Genomic DNA, 21,936 nt, shown 5'->3' with positions numbered 1-21,936 from the left:
AACACTTGCTAGCTGTGTGACCCTGGGCAACTCCAATTGCTTCAGTAAGAAAAAAAAAAGAAATTGAGGTAAACAAAAGTGACTCACCTCAAGTCAAGTAACTGTCTGAAGCCAGACCTCTTGCTTCAGGGCTGGTGTTCTAACTACTGGGCTGCATCAGAGAAGTAATGGTTATAGAATTCATGGATTAGGGTAATCTTACTCAAGTTGTCAGGAGACAATGTCTGAAGATGTGTGATTAGTGCATCTTTGCTTGGATAGACACTGTAATCTGGCTTGTTGGAAGTACTGTCCATAGCAGTGCAGTCACAGAAAACCATTGAAGCGTTGGTCTTATTGTTTCTTGGCTTTAATATCTGGAAGTGTATTTATCCAATGAGGCTGATCATCTCAAGGGTTGAAAGGGACTTCTTTGTATGTGTTAAAGTCATAGCAAGTCCAGTGCTAGAAGCAGAAGTACATGCTGGCTGTCGAGTGGCTGATAGAAAGGAGTGTTTATTTTTGCTACTCTGGGCAGCAGTTAGACTAGAGAAGATTTTTTTCCCCATTCTTTCTAAGCTACTCAGTGGTCAATATATGACCTTGGGTCAAATTAGTATTCTTCCTCTCTTGGAAATCCTCCACATTCTTCCTATTTTTACATTGATATAGGAAGTTCGTCACATTAGAAATTTGTGAAGAAGAATAAATGATTAAAAAGCATAATCAATTATCAGTGAACTATTACATTGGAGTGATGGTAGAGGATATCAAAACAATAGTTAGCCTTGGAGTTGTTCTTAATGATTTCTAAATTCATTTTATGATATTTAATTTTTTTATCCAGAAAATTTGCCTTTCACTTAGGCTAATATATTAAATGAATTGTTATTCATTGAGCACATATTAACTGGCAGTGAAGGGAGAGGTTCAGGAACTTGTGAGGGAAAAGCTACTTTGGGATAAAAGTCAGTCATTTATTGGGCGTTTATCATGTGTCAGACACTTTACTAAGCACTGGGGTAACAAAGAAAAGCAAAATTATGATCCCTATTATCAATGAGCTTTAATGGAACATTAAAAAAAAGTACATACAAGAAATATCTAGTTGAAGTAGAAGATAATCTTAGAATGAATGGATTTTGTATGTGTGTGTTTGAGGGCACTGGGAAAGATTTTCTTTAGAATGTGGGATTTGAACTAAGTCTTAAAAGGAAACTGAGAGAAAGATGAAGAGGGAGACTGTTCCTTGTGTGAAAAGACACAAGGAAAGTATGGGAGTATCATTTATGAGGAAGATAAGGATGGCCAATGCAGTTTTATCATGTATAATTGTGTGTGTATGAAATAGCTCACAGTAAGCATTGATCAGCTGGATAAAAAATTAAAAAAAAAACTCTTGGTCTAGAGTTTTTCAAATAGTTTTAAGATACTTTGCTGTGAAACCTGAAGTCACAGAAATTGTTTTACTTAGTTCATCTCAACATCTCTAAATATAAATACCTAAACTATTTGAATTACCCTGATAATCAACTTAAGTGCCTCAACTTGGAGAAGTTATGGGAAAAATCCCATGTATTCTTCACTTAGCATTTTGAATTGAAGGTATATTTCAATAAAAATGCAACATTATTTAAAAACGGCATTTTTTCATTCCTTGTATACCAAATCATCATAACTCTTTAATTTACATTTTGTCAGATCACTCAGTGAACCCTAGATATGTCCTGAATTTTTTTTACTATCATAATTTTTCAGTCATGAGTGGGTTTTCACCCTTAGAAACTTGTTGTCTTTATGAGAACCTCTCATAGTTCTTTCTTGCCCTGTCCATAAAGAAATTAACTTCTTTAATTTTCCCAAATATGGAATTCAGTCAATTAATAAGTACTTACTGTGTTTCAGGAATTGTGCCAAGTGCTTGGGATATAAAGAAAAACAGAAGATAGTCTTGCCTTGGAGAAGTTTTCAATCTCTAAGGGGGGAGATAACAAGCAAACAAATATGCTCAAACAAGCTATATACAGGAGAATATAGGAAGTAATTAACAGAGAGAAGGCACTACAATTGAGAGACTGGAAATAGGATTTTAGCTAGAATTGAAGGAAGCCAAGGAAGTCAATAGGCAAAGTTGAGAAAGGAGAGAGTTCCAGTTATGGTAAATAGCTAGAGAGAATGACTGGAGTCAAGAGATAAAATATTTTGTTTGTGAAACAGCCAGGAGACCATTGTTGCTAGATCCAAGATGTGGAGAGAAAGGTGTGAGGAGACTGGAAAGGTAGTTTGCGTATAGGTGTGTGATAGATTATGAAGGTCTTTGAAGACCAAACAGAGGATTTTATATTTGACCCTGGAGATAATAGGGAGCCACTGGAGTTTACTGAGGGGAAGGTAACATTGCTGAACTAAGGTTTTAGGAAAATCATGTTACTTGCTGAATTGAAGATGGATAGGAAGGGGGATATTTGAGGCAGGCAGATCTACCAACAGACTATTGCAGTAATCCAAGTAATTCAAGTAATTGAAGGTAATGTGGACCTTCAATGAAGGTAATGGTGGCAGTGTCAGAGTATACAAGAGAGCATTTTAAAAAGATATTGCCGAAGTAAAGTCTATAGATCTTGGCAACAAATTGGATTATAGGGATTTAGAGATAGTAAGAATCTCGGATGACTCCTAGGTTTTGAGCAGGGCCTGGAAAGCATGGTAGAGGCTTCTATAATTAGAGGGAAGGGAAAGTAGAATGGAAAATTAGGAGGAAAAATAATGAGTTCAATTTTAGACACCTTTTGGGTTAAGATGTCTCTTGGACATCCATTTTGAGATGTATGATAAGTAGTTGGAGATGCAAAATTGGAGGTCAGCAGGAAATTTAGGGCTAGATAGATGGATAGATTAGACAGAATCATCAGCAATAGAGATGGTAATTAAATCTATGGGAATGGATGAGATTCCTGAATGAAATAGTATAGAAGAAGGGAAGAGGGCCCAGGACAGAATCTTGTGAGGAACTCAAGAATTTATGGGCATGATCTAAATGAGCAGAAAAGGATACTTAAGAGTAGTAAGAGAGGTAGAGAGGAGGAGAAAAACCAGAACAGTGGTCTCTTAAAAACCTAGAAGAGAATATCAAGGAGAAGAGGATGGTGGACACTGACATAGGCTGCAGAGAGGTCAAGGAGAATGAGGACTTAGAAAAGGCCACTAGGTATGGCAAGATTATTGGTAACTTTGAAGAGAGCAGTTTTAGTGGAATGATAAGGTCAGAAACTACACTGTCAGGATTAAGAGAGTGAAAGGAGAGAAGCGAAGACCCCTTTTGTCAATGGCCTTTTCAAGTAGTTTAACCACAAAGGGCAGAAGAGGATATCAGTTGATTATGAGGATGGAAGGCTCAGATAAGGAGTTTTTGAGGGTGGAGGAGACATAGACATGTTTGTAGGTAGTTAGGGAAACCAGTAGGCAGAAGTTAGGGAACAGTCTGTTGGAGGAGATGGGATGGAATTTGATCATTTGTGTAGGTAAGGGCTTGCTTTAGCAAGAAGTAAGGCTACCTCTTCCTAGTAAGAGGGGGAGAAGATAGTGACCAAAGATGTCTGAGTCATAGGAGATGAGTAAGAAGGGAAAAGGGGGATCTCACAGTCAATGGCTTCATTTTTTAAAAAATAAAATAAGAGAGGATCTCAGGGAGAGCCATGGGAGGTTTAAGGAAGGATTACCAAAAAGACAGGATGGAGTACTTACAAGGTTGTCCTCAAAATCAAGAAATCAGTCCCACTTCTGACACTACTTACTGGCTGTATGACTCCCCCCACCTCCAAGTCCCTTAACTTTTCATTGTTCTTCAATCAGTTCCCTAAGAACAGTTGCTGATCTGCATTTATAGAGAGAGTATCCTTTCCAGGAACTCCCTACACTAATGAAATCACAGGATTTCTGTGTTTCTTCCCTTCTCTCCTTTTCCCCTCAAACAAAATAAAACAGCCTGCACTGTGCCTTGTGGATTGATATTTTTTGTTTTTCTCCATTGATGATAAGAGGAAGTAGGCAAAGTAGACTAATCTAGAACCTTGACTATATAATTATAAAAATTCTCAGTTTTTCTTATTCCATGACTTTCCAGAGCCTGATCTCATCATTTCATCAAAATAGTCTTTTTGTTTTTATAAGATCAGAGCTTGCTAAAGTGTCACCCACAGAAAGTCCATACTGAAAGTACTGTGTATATGTGCTTGCATTTATTATTTTTAATAAAATCTGATAATTTTGTTGATTTATCTTTATTTCATCTATGTTTCCCCATTGTATTTCTCCTTTCCTCCCAGAATGCTATCCCTTGTAGCAAAGAATTTTTAAAAATAGGAAGAAAAGAAGAAAAAAAATCAAAACTAATCAATACACCTTCCAGGTATCCCTCTTAGAGGGAGAGGTGAGAAATCTGAAGCTGCCACTTGAGGGGGGGGGCCCTTCTTTATATTTTAATAGGTGGAAAATAGAATCCAGAGTCCCCAGGATAAACTCAGTCTGAGTGCTGCTCTGGGAGATAAGGCATGTAAGACTCATATGCATTCATATGGAAACAGCGAGTGTGATGGCCTTGCAGGGATCAAACAATGTTGGGCCAGATGTCTGTTGCAGTTCATACTGCTACAGCACATTACAGGCTTCCCACATCTGGGAAATCTGGGAATCTGTGACTTACCTGGAGTTTATGTTCAACTCTCTTGTGTACCACTTCTCTTTCGCTAGTTTGAGAAACATAATTTAAATGGAAAGATAATGCATTCCTTATAGGTTTATTCTGAAAGCCTCACATAATAGAAGTTGATCCTAAATTGATAAATGCTTTATGTGAAATACAGTGAGGGAGGAAATTCCACATCTTTTTCCCAAGAGGTTAGATGTGCAAATGGTACAAGCTGAGCTCTTGTCTTAAGATGTACTTGTGCCAAAGGGCCCATTAGATTTAATCTAGGTAATTGATTCACTGGTAGTGTGGGAGGATGTCTTAAAAATTCAGAGCTTTTTTGAAGTGTGAGTGTGTGCTGATGATTTTAATTTCTTGCATTCCCTTGACTTTATTTCTTTATCTAGTAAAACATATGAAATTTAATCAGTGCATAAATTGATAAATTTTGTTTAACTTTTAGCTTTAATTGGAGTGCTGCATCCAAAAACAAAACTGCATGTTGTCATCATTTATGGATACAGTTATTTGTTTCCTAAAAGCATTATCTGCTTAGGTCAAATCACTTATCAATTTAACTATAACATGTTCATTTTCACCCAATGTGAAATGGAGATAATATTTGCCCTTTTTGCTATCTAGGGGTGTTGTAAGGTAGTTGTGTGTTAAACTGGGAGTTTTGAGCTATTAGGGAGGAAATTAAGTTCTCACACTTAAGGTGGTGGCATCCTCTTTTGTCCTTTGACTTAGAAATAAAGAGAATCAGAATTTTGAAGTAGGGATGCCAGTAGGACTACTTCTTGAAAAATTAGCTGTTTTTTGGGAGTTTTTATTGATATAGGGCAGCCAAATCTTGCTTAGTATATGGATGCTGGCTAAATCCAAGTTTATGGCATGATAGGAAGTCAGTGCTCACAGCCAGTCTTTTTTTAAGAGTGTATTTTATCCAATGTAGTAGATAATAGAAATAAGCTTAAAATAGTAGGAGAATTTGAGTTCAATTTAACCTTCATTTATTAAGTACCCTCTATATGTGGGGCAGTTTAGTGGCACAGTACATAAAGTGCCAGACCTGGATTCAGGAAGATTTGAGTTCAAATTTAATCTCAGACACTTGACCTTGGCCAAGTACCTTAACCCTGTTTGCCTCAGTTTTCTCATCTGTAAAGTGAGCTGGAGAAGGAAATAGCAAACTATTCCAATAGCTTTGCTAAGAAAACTCCAAATGTCATAAACAGCAACAAATACAGCATCACAGGGGAGATGGATAGTTTAAATGTAGATGGACTTCACTTCCTCATGAAGTTTATAAAGGGAGGCCATGGCATACACCAAGCATTATTATGCATTATAATGTCTAAATGTATAAGGAAGGTGCCAAGTGACATGTGAGGGCAAGATAGGAGGTCATTGCTGTTTTTGAGAGAGAGATTTCATGAAGGAAGTAGCATAAAGGTAGGCTTTAAAGGATTGTGGGGGACAATGGAGATTATTGTAGTGTAAGAAAATAGCAGGGGTGATGGATGGCCCTCTATCTGATTTGTTAGTGGATCCCTGATCTTTTCATTGTAGTCACTTCTATCTGCTCAGACTAAAAGCCCTTTATGCCTTCTTGTTTGTGTGTGTCTATAAATCTTTAATAGAGAAATCATTCAGTGTGGGAGAGACTTTGCTTCTGATAGTTCTTAAATTTTACACAGTAGGACTAAGGCTGTCTTTGCAGAGATTATAAGAACCTATTTTTTCTATTGTTAGTTGATGTCAAGAGAAGCTTTGGTCTATTATAATAGAAGACATCTTCAGAGACTCTCCTCAAGTATCTCCAGTTAAAATCATACATGATTCTATAGTAGATATGATCACAGAGCTAATCCTGTCAGCATTTAGTTAGGCCTTATCAGGGAACCATTCTTTCAAGATACTGGTAAGTCTGAGGCAGGCTTTCTGTGTAGAATCTGGCATTTCTTACCTTGAGCCCTAGAATATCACAAAGCTTGCTCCCTGAAAACTGACCAAAAAAAGGGGGGGGGAAGGAAGTCTCATTACATGCAAGAAAAACAAAATGGACAAAGTAGTGCATATTGCTTCTTTCTGAGAGAAGAGGTGGCCCATGGAAGCTAGCCATTTCCCTGTGTGTCCAGGGAAAGTTATACATACTATTTTCTCCAAAGTCTTTGTCTTTTTATACTCTTATCTTCCCAGTGATTCTTTGTGACTACTACTTTCAGACTCTGCCATGTTCTCAGACTCTGTCATGTTCTCTGAAGACTTGAAATTATTGGTGGCATAAGGGACATGCCTAGTGGTTAGGCTACAGAATAGTACTAGTGGTAATCTATAAGTGTGAAATATTATTGTGCATAACATTTTTTCAACTAGCTTTAATTCTTCATATATTTTTGTACCCATGTTAGCTTTCACACTACTACTTGATAATATAAACTCTTCTGCTTATATACATTGAGCTTATGTTTTTTCATTAGGGTTATGTATTTTACTTTAAAATATATTTTATTGATGCCTTTTAACATTATATTTCAGTCATTGCCACCCTCCCTTGTGACAAATGAAAAGTTAAAAACATTCTGTATAGTACATGTGACATGTGAGTACATGTGACAGTATATACAATATTCTGGTCATGGAATTCTCCATCTCTCTGCTATATTGGAGGTAGAGAGGAAGGAAGGATAGATTTTATCATCTGAAATTGAGCCAGGAAGCTAGGCAAATTGAATCATCCCTATTATTCTGATCATCATCTCCTTTCAGACGCTGATGAAGACAGCCCAGGCCCTGAGTCCAGCAGCTCAGGAATAGTGATATGTCCACCAAACCACCAGACCTGCTTCTATCACAAGCCCATGGCCATCACTGAGTGGAGAAATTATTGTAGAGAAGGGGTCCATGTGTGGAACATGTTCCATACTACTTTACCACATGTAGCTGCTAGCCAGTTGACATAAAAATAGAAAATCCCACTAACTACCATCTTTCCACCTCAGTCCTCAGAGCCATTATCTGGGGAAGCAGCCTTCTTGGAAAAGAGGCCTGTTTTCCCCACCATCCACCAAAGCAGCTATCACACACAGGGCAGACAGTTTATTTGGAGAAGCAGGCATCCTAAGGTAGAGGCGGGAGGCAGCATGTGCCAGGCCTGGCTAACAATACCTCTTTGGTCCCCCATCCTGCCAGTGATTACTTTCACCAATCAAGTCTTTGGATATAGCATTGTTTGTACCCAGGGTCCACAGAGTAGATCTTGGTTCATCTTGGAAATTAACCCCAGAATAGACAAAGGCTGGCAACTATTCTTGCCCCCAGCTACTCAAGAGTTAGAAAAAGCTGTTACCACCAAAATCCTTCACACCACTCACATGGTTCAAATGTCAGAGACTGATAAAGAAGACGTGGCATTAACAAGGAACTTTTCCATCTAACATCCAGTTAAAACTTTTAATGTATATTTTCTTTTTTAGAATGTTGGGAGCCTGAAGGGGAGGGATTGTATTTTCTATTTGTATCCTCAGTGATTAGCATGGTGCATTGTACATAGTAATCGTTTAATACATTCTTTTTTCATTCATTCAGTTCATTCAAGGAACTTCATTGATTTTTCTATTACTCAAAGTTTGATTTCCTTTTGGTGACTTTTAAAATTTATATTGGTATTGCTTATTTCACTGCATTAGTTCATCTAAATATTCCCATACTTTTTGAGTTTCTCTTAATTCCTTATTTTACTGTTAGATTCTGTTATATTAATCTATCAAAAAATTTTCAACAATTTGCCAGTCAATGGCTATGCATCCCTGTTTTTACCTACAAAGAGGGTTGCTGTGAATATTTTCCTAAGTAGTGAATCTTTGTTTCTGACTTTGAAATCCTTGGAGTTTAATGCCCTGTAGTGAGAGCAGTGAGTAAAAGAGGATGGGCAATTTATTTGTCTTGCAAAATTTCATATCAAAATTCCTAACACTGGGACCAGTTCACAGCTCCACCAAGAATATGACACAGTATCTGTTTTCCCATCATTCCTCTCGAATTTACCATACCATCTTTGAAGATATATGCCAATTTTCATAGTATAAGGCAAAACTTCAGAGTTGATTTAATGCTCATTCTTCTTGGCATTAACAATTTGGAGTACATTTTCATGTGGTCATTTATTATTTGTGCTATTCTCTTGGAAACTTTATACACTGTGCTCACTGATTTGTTTGGAAAAGTCTCTTGATATTTGTGTCAAATCCTTGTATATTTTGAATATCAGAATCTTATTGTTGATATTTGCTGCAAATACAGAATGTGCCCAAAACGTTAGTGTACTTTAAAGCTATTAAGCTGCCAAACAGCTTAAAACTGCATTAAGATTTTGTACAAAAACTTTGAAATTGGTTGTGATCAAAATTCTCTCATGTTTTTTGTAATCTCCCCTTTCTCATGTTTGGTTAAGAAATAAAAGTTACCTGATCTTGTTCTCTTGTAATTTGTTTCTAATGTTGCATATTCTGGTATAAGTCAAAATAGTGTGTTTGTTTATGGTCTTGTATGTGATGTTGAAATTCATGTGCGCTAGACTCTTTGCCAATTTTCTCTGTAGTTCTTGTGAGAAGAAAAGCCCTTCTTTTCCCAGTATTTCTCATTTCTTACTTTTGACCCATATTTTTTAGTAATTTTCCCATCTTTCCATCTGACTATTTTTGCATTAAAATAATTATCAAAATATATAATTGCTCTAATTTGGAAGGTCTTATAAGAAAGTGTCAAGGAGAAAAAGTAAAGCCTCTCCCTCAAAAATGTTTGGTGAATCCACTGTGGCAGACTCTTAGGAGGATTTTTAATATATATATATATATATATATATATATATATATATATATATATATATATATATGTAACATACACACGTATATAGTTTTCCTAGTTTTGTTTACTTCATTTTGTGTCATCTCATATAAATGTTTGCACACTTTTTTGAATTCTTCATATTCATTGTTTATCATAAAATACTGAAAACTTAAGAGCTACCAGAAGAGTAGAAGCAGTGTGTTTCTGAGATGGCATTTTGAATTTTGCTATTATGTTGTGCACATTCTGTTATCCCATGTTCTAGATAAGGAAAATTGGACTCTTTAAGAGTTTTAAGTAAGACTTATCAAGTGAGACAATTAATATCTATCAGAATTAAGGCTTATGTTCAGGTCATATAACTTTAAACATTTGAAAGACTGAAGGCAGGAATAAAATAGTTGGCTGGAATAGAAATAATGGGTAGACATTACATATGTTTTTGGCTTTAACTTCCCAAAGTCTCCTTTCCTTGTACTGGTGTGTGTATTTGCCAATCTTCTTCTTCTTCTATCTACCCTACTTAAAAGGATATATAGATATATATTTATGTGTTTTTTCAGGATGGTATAAGACGGGAACTGTCTTGCTTATGGATGTCCCCAGTGATTAACATTGTGCCTGATATGTAATAAATATTTAATAAATACTTTGTATCTTTATAACTTAAAAAAGAACCTTTAATAACAAGCAATGAAATGTTTAACTTGTTAGATAGTGAACCCCTCATTGCTGCCCTCCCTTGTGACAAATGAAAAGTTAAAAACATTCTGTATAGTGAGTGTATGTGACAGTGTATACAATATTCTGGTTGTGGAATCTGCTATCTGTGAAAAAGCTAGAGAGCTATATATATCAGATATGTTCTATAAGACTTTTGTCTTACATTTACTTCAGTGGTTATATTAAACCATTTGCTGAGTGTTTTCTAAGTCAGAGATCTTTTGCTAAGCATTGTAGGTCCGTGTACATGATTATCACATGATCTATAGCTATTTCCAAGGAATTTACAATATCATTGGGGAAAGAATATAAATGGTCATTTTCACAAATAAGTACATACTGGAATAAGCATTTATGTGGCACCTACCATGAACCAGCTACTATACTAAGCACTTTACAAATATCTCAAATATTTGATCCTCACCACAGTCCTAGGTGGGACATAGGTGCTGCTATTATTATTTTTACAGTTAAGGATACTAAGTCAGAAAGCAGTGGCTATTTATTATGTGCCAGGTATTGTGCTATGTGATGCTATGAAAATCATATGATTTTCACTACAACCCTGGGAAGTAGATGCTAATGTTATCCCATTTTATAGTTGGGGAAAATAACGAAATCAGAAATTAAGTGGCTTGCCTAGGGTTACACAGCTGGTAAACTTCTGAGACAAGATTTGGATTCAGGTTTCTTCCTGACTCCAGGCACAATACTACATTTGTTGTGCCACCAGCTGCCTCCTTGATAAGAAGGCTGAGGGTCATGAAAGTTGGAATCAGACAGAACTCATTTCTCATCTAGGTAGGCAAGATGATCTAACAATTCCAAAGTGCCAAGATTCTATAAGATCATTTGGCTCTCTAAAGTTGTTCTAAAAATGCTTTTATGACGTATTAATAATTTGAATTTTGATCCAAGAATTGTAAAACATGTGGAGGAGAAATGCTTTGGGATTGTAATATGTGACTATAAAAGTTTTTTTTTAACATAGATTTTTCATAAGCTTCTCTTGTATATGTATTCGGTTATTATTTATTTTAATTTTTTTTATTATAACTTTTTATTTACAAGTTATATGCATGGGTAATTTTACAGCATTGACAATTGCCAAACTTTTTGTTCCAATTTTACCCCTCCTTCCCCCCACTCCCTCCCCCAGATGGCAGGTTGACCAATACATGTTAAATATGTTAAAGTATAAATTATATACAATTTAAGTATACATGCCCAAACAGTTATTTTGCTGTGCAAAAAGAATTAGACTTTGAAATAGTGTACAATTAGCCTGTGAAGGAAATCAAAAATGCAGGTGGGCAAAAATATAGGGATTGGGAATTCTATGTAGTGATTCATAGTCATCTCCCAGAGTTCTTTCGCTGAGTGAAGCTGATTCAATTCATTACTGCTCTGTTGGAACTGATTTGGTTCATCTCATTGCTGAGGATGACCATGTCCATCAGAATTGATCACCATATAGTATTGTTGTTGAAGTATATAATGATCTCCTGGCCCTGCTTATTTCACTCAGCATCAGTTCATGTAAGTCTCTCCAGGCTCTTCTGAAATCATCCTGTTGGTCATTTCTTACCGAACAATAATATTCCATAACGTTCATATGCCACAATTTATTCAGCCATTCTCCAATTGATGGGCATCCACTCAGTTTCCAGTTTCTGGCCACTACTAATGCAGTACTTTAAGAAAGCAACCATGCTTATTATTTTTATTAAAGACTCATTTGTGTGTTCAACTCCAAACTATTTAGAAGTCTTTTCCTGTTTTCCGAAAAAGTGTTGATTTTTTTTTTTTTTGACTCCAGGATTAACAACATGCAAAAAAGAAAGTGGTTCTGAGTCAACAACTTTATTGTCTCCTGGTGAAGCACTGAAAACTGTATCTGGGAAGGAAGGTAAAATAAAATATTCTGTTCTCAAAATGTTTGTTGTTTATTATCTTAATCTGCTGTTTGCCACTTTTATCCTACCACCTTGTTCCTTTAAACAGAGCAAACACCATCTCTTTTATCTTTTAATTCTTAGTAATATCCCTTTCCCGGCAAACACTTGCAATATTTATTTTTGCTCTTGTTAATGAAATGCATTATTTACAAGTGATATCGACATTTACAATCCATTTAAGGAAGGACATTCATTTTTGTTGCTGTGAAATTGACAGTGTTTTCATATATATTCTCATTTGGTTTTAATAAAACTCCTGTGAACATGCTAATGAAATAGGGTTGGGTAGCAGTTATTGACATTTAAAAAAGGAGCCTTGCACAAGGAAAGTGAGCCCTTGATCAGTATAGGTTTTCATTGCACCATTCTTAACATCTGATATCTCACCTAATTGCTGGAAATCCAAGAAGAAAGTTCTTCTCATTGAAATATTTTCATGCCATCTCTTGAAACTCCTCTCTCTCTGTTTCAGCTGTTCCACCTGTTTCTATCAGTTCCTCCTCTTCTATCTCCTCCTTGGACAACAAACAGATGCACCCCAAGAAATGGAATCCAAACAACAATAATAAGGAGGCGTCGATGAAAAGTTCTTCCATTTCATCGAGAGCCAGTGCTGGTACTTGTGATTTTTTCATCCTGGATTTCTTTCCATCTTTTTAAAATTAAAAAAGAATATTTTTTTGGTTTTTGGGCTTCCAATTTCAGTGGACTTAGATTTTAAAATGGGTAGCAGGAAATGCTGTCTTTTTCTGTTTGAAGAAGAAATTTCTCACAAGTGTGTTCTGTTTTTGTGGGCATAGCTGAGGCCAGTTGGTGACTGACAAGTCTTTATATGACATGCATCTGTATAGATGATTTCTTTTTGCTGTCTATTTGGAGCTGTTCCTCGTGGAATTTGCATATTTTGCAGTCTTAACTTTTAGATTCATGGTCACTTAAAAAAAAAAAACTATTGTGCATTAGACTCAGTTTTTGCTTTTTTCCTATAATCAGTGTCCTTGTCATGGAATAGCTTAGGAACTTAAAAGTGGGAGAAGACATTTGTGTTGACTGGGCAGTTTTTCTTTAATCTTTGTGCCACCTGATTGTCCAATACCTGCTTGAATACTTCCAGTATTAGAGTTCACTGCTTTCTTCCATTATCACTTTTATTATTTCATTCTTTAAATATCTGGTACATATAAGATATCTATAGGATGCAAAGACAAACTCAAATTAGACTCTTCTTTCAAAGAATTTACAATTTAATAGCATAGAAAAGATAATATACACAAATACTGTGATACAAGGTAAAATATAATTAAAGAACAGCTTACCTATGTCAGATTTGGACAGTGATAGGCTGGAAGAGATAGGTCTTAGAAGACCTCAGGGGGAGGGGGAACAGATGGAATTTGAGTAAGCCTTTGAAAGACTTTATAGAAGCTTATTTATGAAGATCTTTCTAGATCTTTTCTCATTATAATTTCATGGAGCTTAAGTGGATTGTAAAGTATAATCTCCATTTTACAATTGAGAAAACTGAAGTAAAGAGACGTTAGATGATTTTCCCACAACTAGTTAATTTAAGGACTGGAAGTTGACCTCAATTCTCCTGACTTTGAGTGTAGTGATTTTTTTTTTACTCCCCATAAGGACTCCCAAGTGACCACATTTAATATTTAAGCAATTTTCTGGAAAAAGTAAGTCTCTGTTACATAAGGCCATCTTTTTGGAGAAAAACATGTAGCAAAAGTTGAGACAAAATAACTCAACATATAGACTTTTGAGGTGTGAAACACATTCCTTACCACAGTCCAATGAGGCAAGTGGTGAAAAATAGTCCCTTTTTATAGACATGAAAATTGAAGCTAGATTAAAGGGGAGGGACTTTAAAAGGTGCTGGTGGGCGTGAGTAGGGGGAGGTTATTCCAGGCATGAGGACCTGCATGAACTAAAGGTATAGACATTGGACATGGCAAGAAGATGTGGGAGAACAGGAGACAGCTTACGTTCAGTAGAGGAGTTGAAAGGGAGAGCATTTGAAGAGGAAGAGCAAGAGATAAAGCTGAAAAACAGAGGAATATCAGATGAAGGAAAGAAGTCTAGAATCTCATAGTTGAAAGGGTGATTCAAATGATATGCAAAGATCATCTAGTTCAACTATAATTGAAAAGTAATTAACCTGTGGCATCTCTTGACAGCTTGATGACTTACTATCTCCTGGGGCAATTCGAGGACAGTTCTTAGAAATTTTGCCTTGTGTTGAACTGGATTTTTCTGCCTACAATTTGGCCCATTGCTTCTAGCTTTGGCTTCTGAGACCAAGCAGACCTGGTCATATCTTTCATATAGCAATCCTTTGATTCCTTGAGGATAGATAGCATATTCCTAGTAAATTTGCTCTTCTCCAGTCTAAAAATGATTTCTGAACCCTCCACCTAATCAATTTGTTATGGTTTATAACCCCCTCACCTGATACCCTCTTTTGGCCCCACTGAGGTTTATTCTAAACGTGACTCTCATTTGGATATTCAGTATAGCACTTCAAATCTAAGTAAGATGGTAGGGAGTGAGAGTACAACTTTTGTGCTTCATTTTTTAAAAAAAATGCATCCTAATGTTGACTTAGGTATTTTTTATTTTCACATTCTACTATTGACTTATGTTGAGCTGACCCTGTACAAAAACACTCAGGTCTTTTTTCTTTTAAAAAATTATTGCTAGCTTTTAGTTTTATATTAAAATTTTCCCTTTATTCCTCTCTCTTTTCCCTAAGAGCCATCCTTTATAACAAATAATTTTAAAAAAGAAAAACAGAAAAAAAAATCAATAAAACTGATACGCCTATAGAAAAATCTGACAATATATGCAGTGTTCCACTTCTGTGGACCTGTCACTTCTTGGAAGAGGTGTTTTCATATAAATTGTTGTTTAGGTACATGTACTCTCATGTCTTTTACTTGTTTATTTAATTTTCCCAGCTGAATTGTAAGACTAGAGATGCATATGTGTTAAATTTAATCTTAGTAGATTTAATATATCTTGACTATACAGGTATTTGGGGGTCTGGATTCTGTTGTGTATCAGCTTACTCAACTTAATGTCATCTGCAAATTTGAGAAGCATATAAGTTATGCACTTCTTCAAGTAATTGACAAAACTGTTAAACAGCATATAATTGAGGTCAGATCCCAGGGACAACCCACTAGATACCACCTTTAATAAGATTTTCAGTTTTGCTATTTGTGGTCTGTTTATTCAATTGGTTGTAAAGCCATGTATACTATTATTTTGCCAATGTCTGTCCAGCTACCATCTGTCTCTTTTGTCTTCTCATCTCCAGGTTAACTATTCCTATTTCCTTTCATTATTTACATGGGGTTTTCATATTCCTCACCATCTTGGTTTCCATTTTTTATACATGCTCATTTGTCATTGTTCCTCTTAAAATATGGCATCAGGAGTTGAGCATAAGTCTTTTAACATGTCTATCCAGGGCAACTTCCAGAGGTACTCTCAGTTCCTGAGATATCTGGCACAGAAATTCTATTACTGTAGTATGGGCTTGTGTTAGGCTTTTTAAGAAGCAATGTCTCATCATTTCTCTGCTAAGGTCTTATTTGAACACCTTGTTGTTGAGGTATAGAACTGCCTCTGAATTTTCCCCAAGGCCAATATGGCCTTGGAATGCAGTACACGCTCTGGAATATCTTATTAGGTTGGAAAGGCGATGTCACAGTCTACATCTGGCATCCAAGCCTGGCTTAGCCACTTTCAGAAAAGTTCATCTCCAGGCCAGCTGTGGAATAGTAACTTTTATTCACATTGACTAGCAAAAGACTATATATTAAGGCATAGAGGAATGCAGAATTCATCAAAGAAAGAAGAAGTGATACTCATCAAGACCAGGGAGCCTAGACACATTTATAAAATGTTTAATTGCCGTATATGCTTATTTCTCTTCAGATTGGGACTGATAGTGACTTGTTATTTTATTTGTAAAGCAGGGTCGACCACTTCAGCTACATCTCTGGGAAATAAACGGGAAGAAGAGGTTCGTGTTGGTGACCGAGTGTTGGTGGTAGGCCAGAGGATTGGCACTGTCAGGTTCTTTGGAACAACAAACTTTGCTCCAGGTAGCTTACCTTGGTTCATTTATTTTCTTTAGGTTAAAAAAAATTGAGAACTTTGCATCTGAGAAACTGAATTACATTCAACTTTCTCAGTGGATGATGTAGTGGTAACAAATATATTTATAATAGTGGAGAATCTTCCATCCATTTATACTTGTTTTGATAACGTTCTCCATTTTCCACAACAGATTTTTCTTTCCAGGTATATTTCTTTTAGGCTTTTAATAACCTTAGTTGGAATTCTCTGATCATATACTTAGTGTTTCTTGCCAAGGATAATGTTGGGTGAGAAAAATAAGGCTGGGCTTATGGTTTTTTCCTGAAATAATTAATAAAATGAATAATTTTTTTCTCAGACAGTGAAGAGTTGGCTATATAACTTTGTTTAGAGTAGAGAACAGAAGATTCTGTTTGCAGAGAACAGAAAATTCTTTTTTTCCAGATTTGCTTGATTATGCTATGCTAACACAAACTAAAAGCTTATGTAAACACAACTCACTTACATTGATATATTCATATATTTATATCTGGACTTCTCATAAGGTTAAAGAAATATTTAGACCTAATCTTTTGTTTTTATGTAAAAGAAACTTAGACTTAATCTTGTGTTTTTATGTAAAAGAGACTTTATTTTGCATTTTTATTACTGATTAGGTTGTATATTTATTTAATGCTTTACAATTTACAAAGCACTTTCATGTTCCATTCATTATTGTACTTTTTAAAATGGAAGCTTAGTTTCATGTTGAGTGAAACTGTATGCTAAAAATTTAAAGTGGCAATATTGCCATTTTGACACATGGTGGCATTGCAATATTTCAAAAAGAAAACTCATGCTGAAATATTGATGAGAAATAAGCACATAATATTCTATTCTTTTTATCCCTTACTGGTTACCTGTCTGCTTTTGAATATAATACTTCAGGTTGATTGTTGGCTGGTTCCTTTTTTAGAATTCATCTCTCTCTCTCTCTCTCTCTCTCTCTCTCTCTCTCTCTCTCTCTTTCTTTCTCTCTCTCTCTCTCTCTCTTTCTCTCTCTCTCTCCTTCATATGGTAATTCAGATCAGCTAGCATTTTCCTGTTGATTCCCAAATAAAAACTTAATCATAGATCATTAGAGCTGGAAGGACTTTAGAGGTCCTTTAGAGCCATGTTTGCCTTTCTGGAAAGGACATTTTCTACTGAGGTCATGTATCTTGGGTATTCTTTTTATTCCTTCTATAGAGTCCTTTTTGGAGAGTAGTCAAGTATTCTACTTATAATCAATTGAATATTAATGTATTTATTGCACAATGTGATAGGTGATAAGACTACAAAGATGGAAATGGAAAACATTAGGTTTCAGAATACAGAAGGCCTTAAACAAGCAATGTGATTTCTGACCCTCAATATCACTACAAAACCTTGATGTGTTAAATATGTTTTCTCTCTGAGCAGTTTTATCTGTCACTTGTGAACTCTGGCAAACAATAAACGATAAATTGGGATCATCAGCTGAGATGATGGGGTCTATAGCCTGTTGAAACATCATGATGTTGCTTGTCCCTGCTCAGCCTTTTGGAGTTGCACAAGGGCAGAAGTTCTCCTGGGAACAGATCAGGGACAGTGCTGACAGGACAGCTCTGTCTTCAGGGCACAATGAAATGTAACTTCAGCTAACATGACATAGCTGATTTGTTATGGGAGATGGCAGGAGCAGATAATCACCTATCATGGAATACATGATGGCTTATTTTTGTAAGACATTAAATAGCAGAACTAAAAACCATCATAGTCCCATCTTCCCTGTTCTACAGGTCCTCATTATTGGATAGCCTGTACATAGAATAGGAATAAGTTATACATGTCTTGTCACTGCATTCTCAAATGTGGAAAATTGTCATCTTTGAACATGAACTTACTAATGGTAAAATATTCCCTGGGTTATTTTTTACTAGTTATTTAATTAAATCTTTAAATTGGTCATCTAAGAGAAGATATTGATTTATGAATTTGATAACTTTATAATATTTAAGTCTAACATTTATTTGAATTTTTAAATCATACTTGGTCCTCCTTTTATATCTTAAAAGTAGCTTCACATTTTGGCTTCTTTAGTGTTTTCCACCTTGAAGTTAGCAGACTTGCTTAGGGTCATATAGCTAGTTATCTAGTGCTTTATCCACTGTACCTCTAGGTGTTCTATGAAAAATCTGCTAATATAACTTGGGTTTAATTTCCTTTGAGTACTTAAAAACCTGTTACCTTTCTTGTTCTGGATCATTTTAGAATAGAGTTGCTTGCTGCCTTATCTGAATATTCTTTGTATACTTGAATTGTAACTGATTTCCTCCTGTGATACTCTGTCATACTTTCTAAAAGCCCACCACAAAGTCATCTTGGGTGGCTTTTTGCAACATCCCCTTCCTTTCCTACATGCCCTGTCTTAATTGGGTATCATGAAACTAGACACAGTTATCAACCTTAGAAGATGATAGTGACAGTTTTACCTTGTAAGAAGAGCTCCTCAATTTAGTCTTGAGGTTTTAATATCATGTTTGCCTTCTCCACTCTGATCTATTATGGGCTCTTATATGTACTTTGGCTTTATTTACGTAGATTTAGTGTTTGTCAGACATCTATTTCTTGAGTTTATTTTTCCTTTTCTAATATACTACCCTACAGTTATGCTTATTAAATCATGTTGTTGTTTCTGATCACTTTGTGCAATGTAATTTTTGTCATTTGAAAATTTATTGCCTATACTATATAATACATTTCTGAGAATGTTCAATTGCACTGGACCTAGGACTAATATACTGGTCTCGGGGAAAGTTCAGGTACTTCATAAACTCTGTGTTCATATTCTAGGAATTTGGTGTGGTATTGAGCTTGAAAAACCATTTGGCAAGAATGATGGTTCAGTTGGAGGTGTGCAGTACTTTACTTGTCAACCAAGATATGGGATATTTGCTCCCCCAACCAGGGTGCAGAGGTAAAAATGAAATATTTATATATACACATATATTTATTTCCAGACATACATTTTCTAATTGTTTTTTGTTGTTCCTTTAATATTAAGAATGGAACATTGGGTGCAGTTTATTCTTTCTTCCAAGGGGTTCAGTAGCTATCTTTAGAGAGAGGGCTTATGGGAAAACAAAATTTTTTTTTGCTGAGGATTTGCAATTTTAAAAAACAGCCTTTCTTTCTCATTTGCATAGCATATGAGTACATGTAAGCTATTAGATAGAGCATTGCAGCTAAGAACAGTGAGAGCAGCAAGCTTAATCTGTCATGCAAACAAAAGTTAAAATGCTATCTGATTGCTTCAGTCACATCCTAACTGCATTACATTTCCTGCCAGCAGGCACCCCATTCATTCTCTTACAAACCTAATGGAACCAAAATGGCTTTTTCCTTTGATTCCTTTTGGTCTCAAAAATAGATAGACAGTAGATCTTTGGGGGAAGTGGAGCTTCAAGGATTTTTTTTAAAATATGTAATAAACTAGCTCACTATTTTTTGTTAAGATACTGCACTTTGAAAATTGTCTTAGTTCACTTTGGTTTTAAAAAATAAGTTTACTGGAAGCAAATCCTCTACAAATTCTAGGCATCATTATGTGAGATGACTTGTCATAGATACTGATATATTGAGAGACATGGTGTCTTGGTACACACTTCAGTGGAAGGGAAATGGTATAATTTCTAAATGCAAAATAACATGAATGATGTAACCACAAGCTCTTCCAGCTGTTATCTAGCTGTGAGCCTCATCTAACTCAGTAGAAACACTAGATAATAGAATATGAATACAGATACAGTCAAAATAGGTCTCAGATAAATTATTTCATATTTCCTTGTGATTTTGTTTCCCTTTTTTGGAAACGTGGAAAGCAATTTCCTTTATACTTTATTCTTTTAATGGTACTATTTGTTTTAAAAGGGTTACTCTTAGTTATTTGGACAACAAGGACATAAGTTCATTCATTTAATAATTATTGAGCTGAATATGGTGCATATTGAACACTGTATTTTGAGAAGAACTGGGCTGGATATTGAAGCATATGCTGGTCATGTATTAATATGGTTACAATATCTTATATTTATATGGCGATTTAATGTTTACAACATATTTTATACATTTTACAACAACCATGGGAAGTGGGTGATATTATTTTAAATAAAAAATAAGTTGAGGCATTCACCTTGTTTTTATTTCAAAATTGTTTGAAGAGATCTCTGAAATGATTTTATAAATTTGTAAGGTGGACTCTTGTTCCATTTGTGTGCCCCAAGTCTTAGTGCAGCTTTAAGCTTTAATAGCATGCATACACACACACACACACACACACACACACACACACACACACACACACCCTTTTCTAAAATTACAAAACTCCAAACCTTTTACTATATCATACTTTTTTTTTCTATTACCCCACTCTTTTCTGTAAATTTCTAATCTTTCCTGATTTTTTTTTTTGCTTTTTAACATTTATGATAACTTTTTTCCATTTCATTAACACAGTTATAACTGAAGATTTTTTCCTGTCTAAAATTTAAAATTTAAAATTTAAACTTTTCTTGCTTAATTTTTTTTTCTTTCCTTTCTGACATTTTATAATTCACTTCTTATTTAGCTGTCTTAATTATGGCTGGGTATTGGCATTTATATGTTGTGTGTATATATATATGTGTATGCACATTTAAACTCACCTATATATGATTGTATCATCATTAAGATATTAATAGTAATAATGACATAAAAACTGAATTAAATCTCAGAGGAAAGGAAAAAGTAAGAAAGTTAGGGGAAATTTAATACAGGAAAAAACTTTTTTTATAAAATGGTTTTCAGAGTACAATCATGGATATTATTAGCTCAGTGGATTGCCACTGAAATTCTGGGAAGAATTAACTGTCCTTCCATTATAGCTGAGGATAATTGACTCTTTTCAAGATTATATGACTTATAAGTGGCAGAGGCTAAGGGAGTATCTGCTTTCTCTCTGTTACCTTGCACTGTTTCTAATATGGTGAATGACCCTAATTCTCTAGTCCTTACTTTCTTCTTTCTTTCTTATATATCATATTTCCAAATTACCTTTTCCCTCATAATTTCAGTTACTGTTTATTGATGAAGACAAATCTTTTTTCTTTCTGACCTTTCTCCATTTCTCTCTGTTAAAAATAAAGGAGGAGGGGCAGCTAGGTAGTACAGTGGATAGAGCACCAGACCTGAAGTCAGGAGGACCTGAGTTCAAATGTGGCCTCATACACTTAATACTTCCTACCTGTGTGATCCTGGGCAAGCCACTTAACCCCAATTGCCTCAGCAAAAAAAAAAATAATAATAATAAAATAAAAATAAAAATAAAGGTGGCCATCTCTAAATGGTCTGTTTTTTATACTCTTTTGTGTCTTAGTTGTCTTGTCATCTCCATGACATTAAATCCTCGTGTAGTATTATGTGAAGCCATTCCTAAGCAAATAGAATAGATGTAGTCTCTGTTTTTGAGAAGTTTAAAGTCCAAATAAACTCAAACCTAACAGACTAAGGCCTTTAGATCATTAAGATTTTGAAGAAAACAGATCATTTTCAGAGTGGGGAGCCATTTAAAGATTGCTTCATGAGACT

At 35.2% G+C, this 21,936-nt stretch overlaps 1 protein-coding gene across 11 annotated transcripts in view; it reads left to right on the top strand.

Moving 5' to 3' along the window:
- Positions 1-21,936, top strand: part of CLIP4 (CAP-Gly domain containing linker protein family member 4) — a 126,901-nt gene that overhangs the window by 74,109 nt on the left and 30,856 nt on the right. For 10 of the 11 annotated variants that reach the window (XM_051976217.1, XM_051976207.1, XM_051976206.1 and 7 more), the window contains 4 exons: positions 12,060-12,149; positions 12,671-12,814; positions 16,185-16,316; positions 19,165-19,288. In XM_051976217.1, the coding sequence (XP_051832177.1) occupies positions 12,060-12,149; positions 12,671-12,814; positions 16,185-16,316; positions 19,165-19,288 (490 nt within the window). The remainder of the gene's footprint in view (positions 1-12,059; positions 12,150-12,670; positions 12,815-16,184; positions 16,317-19,164; positions 19,289-21,936) is intronic. The other variant, XM_051976215.1, reaches the window with a different exon arrangement.

The sequence above is a fragment of the Antechinus flavipes genome, chromosome 2 (assembly GCF_016432865.1).
Source record: "Antechinus flavipes isolate AdamAnt ecotype Samford, QLD, Australia chromosome 2, AdamAnt_v2, whole genome shotgun sequence".
Classification (NCBI taxonomy): Eukaryota; Metazoa; Chordata; class Mammalia; order Dasyuromorphia; family Dasyuridae; genus Antechinus; species Antechinus flavipes.
Note: the sequence above shows the minus strand (reverse complement) of the source record. Positions and strands in the feature narration are given on the sequence as shown.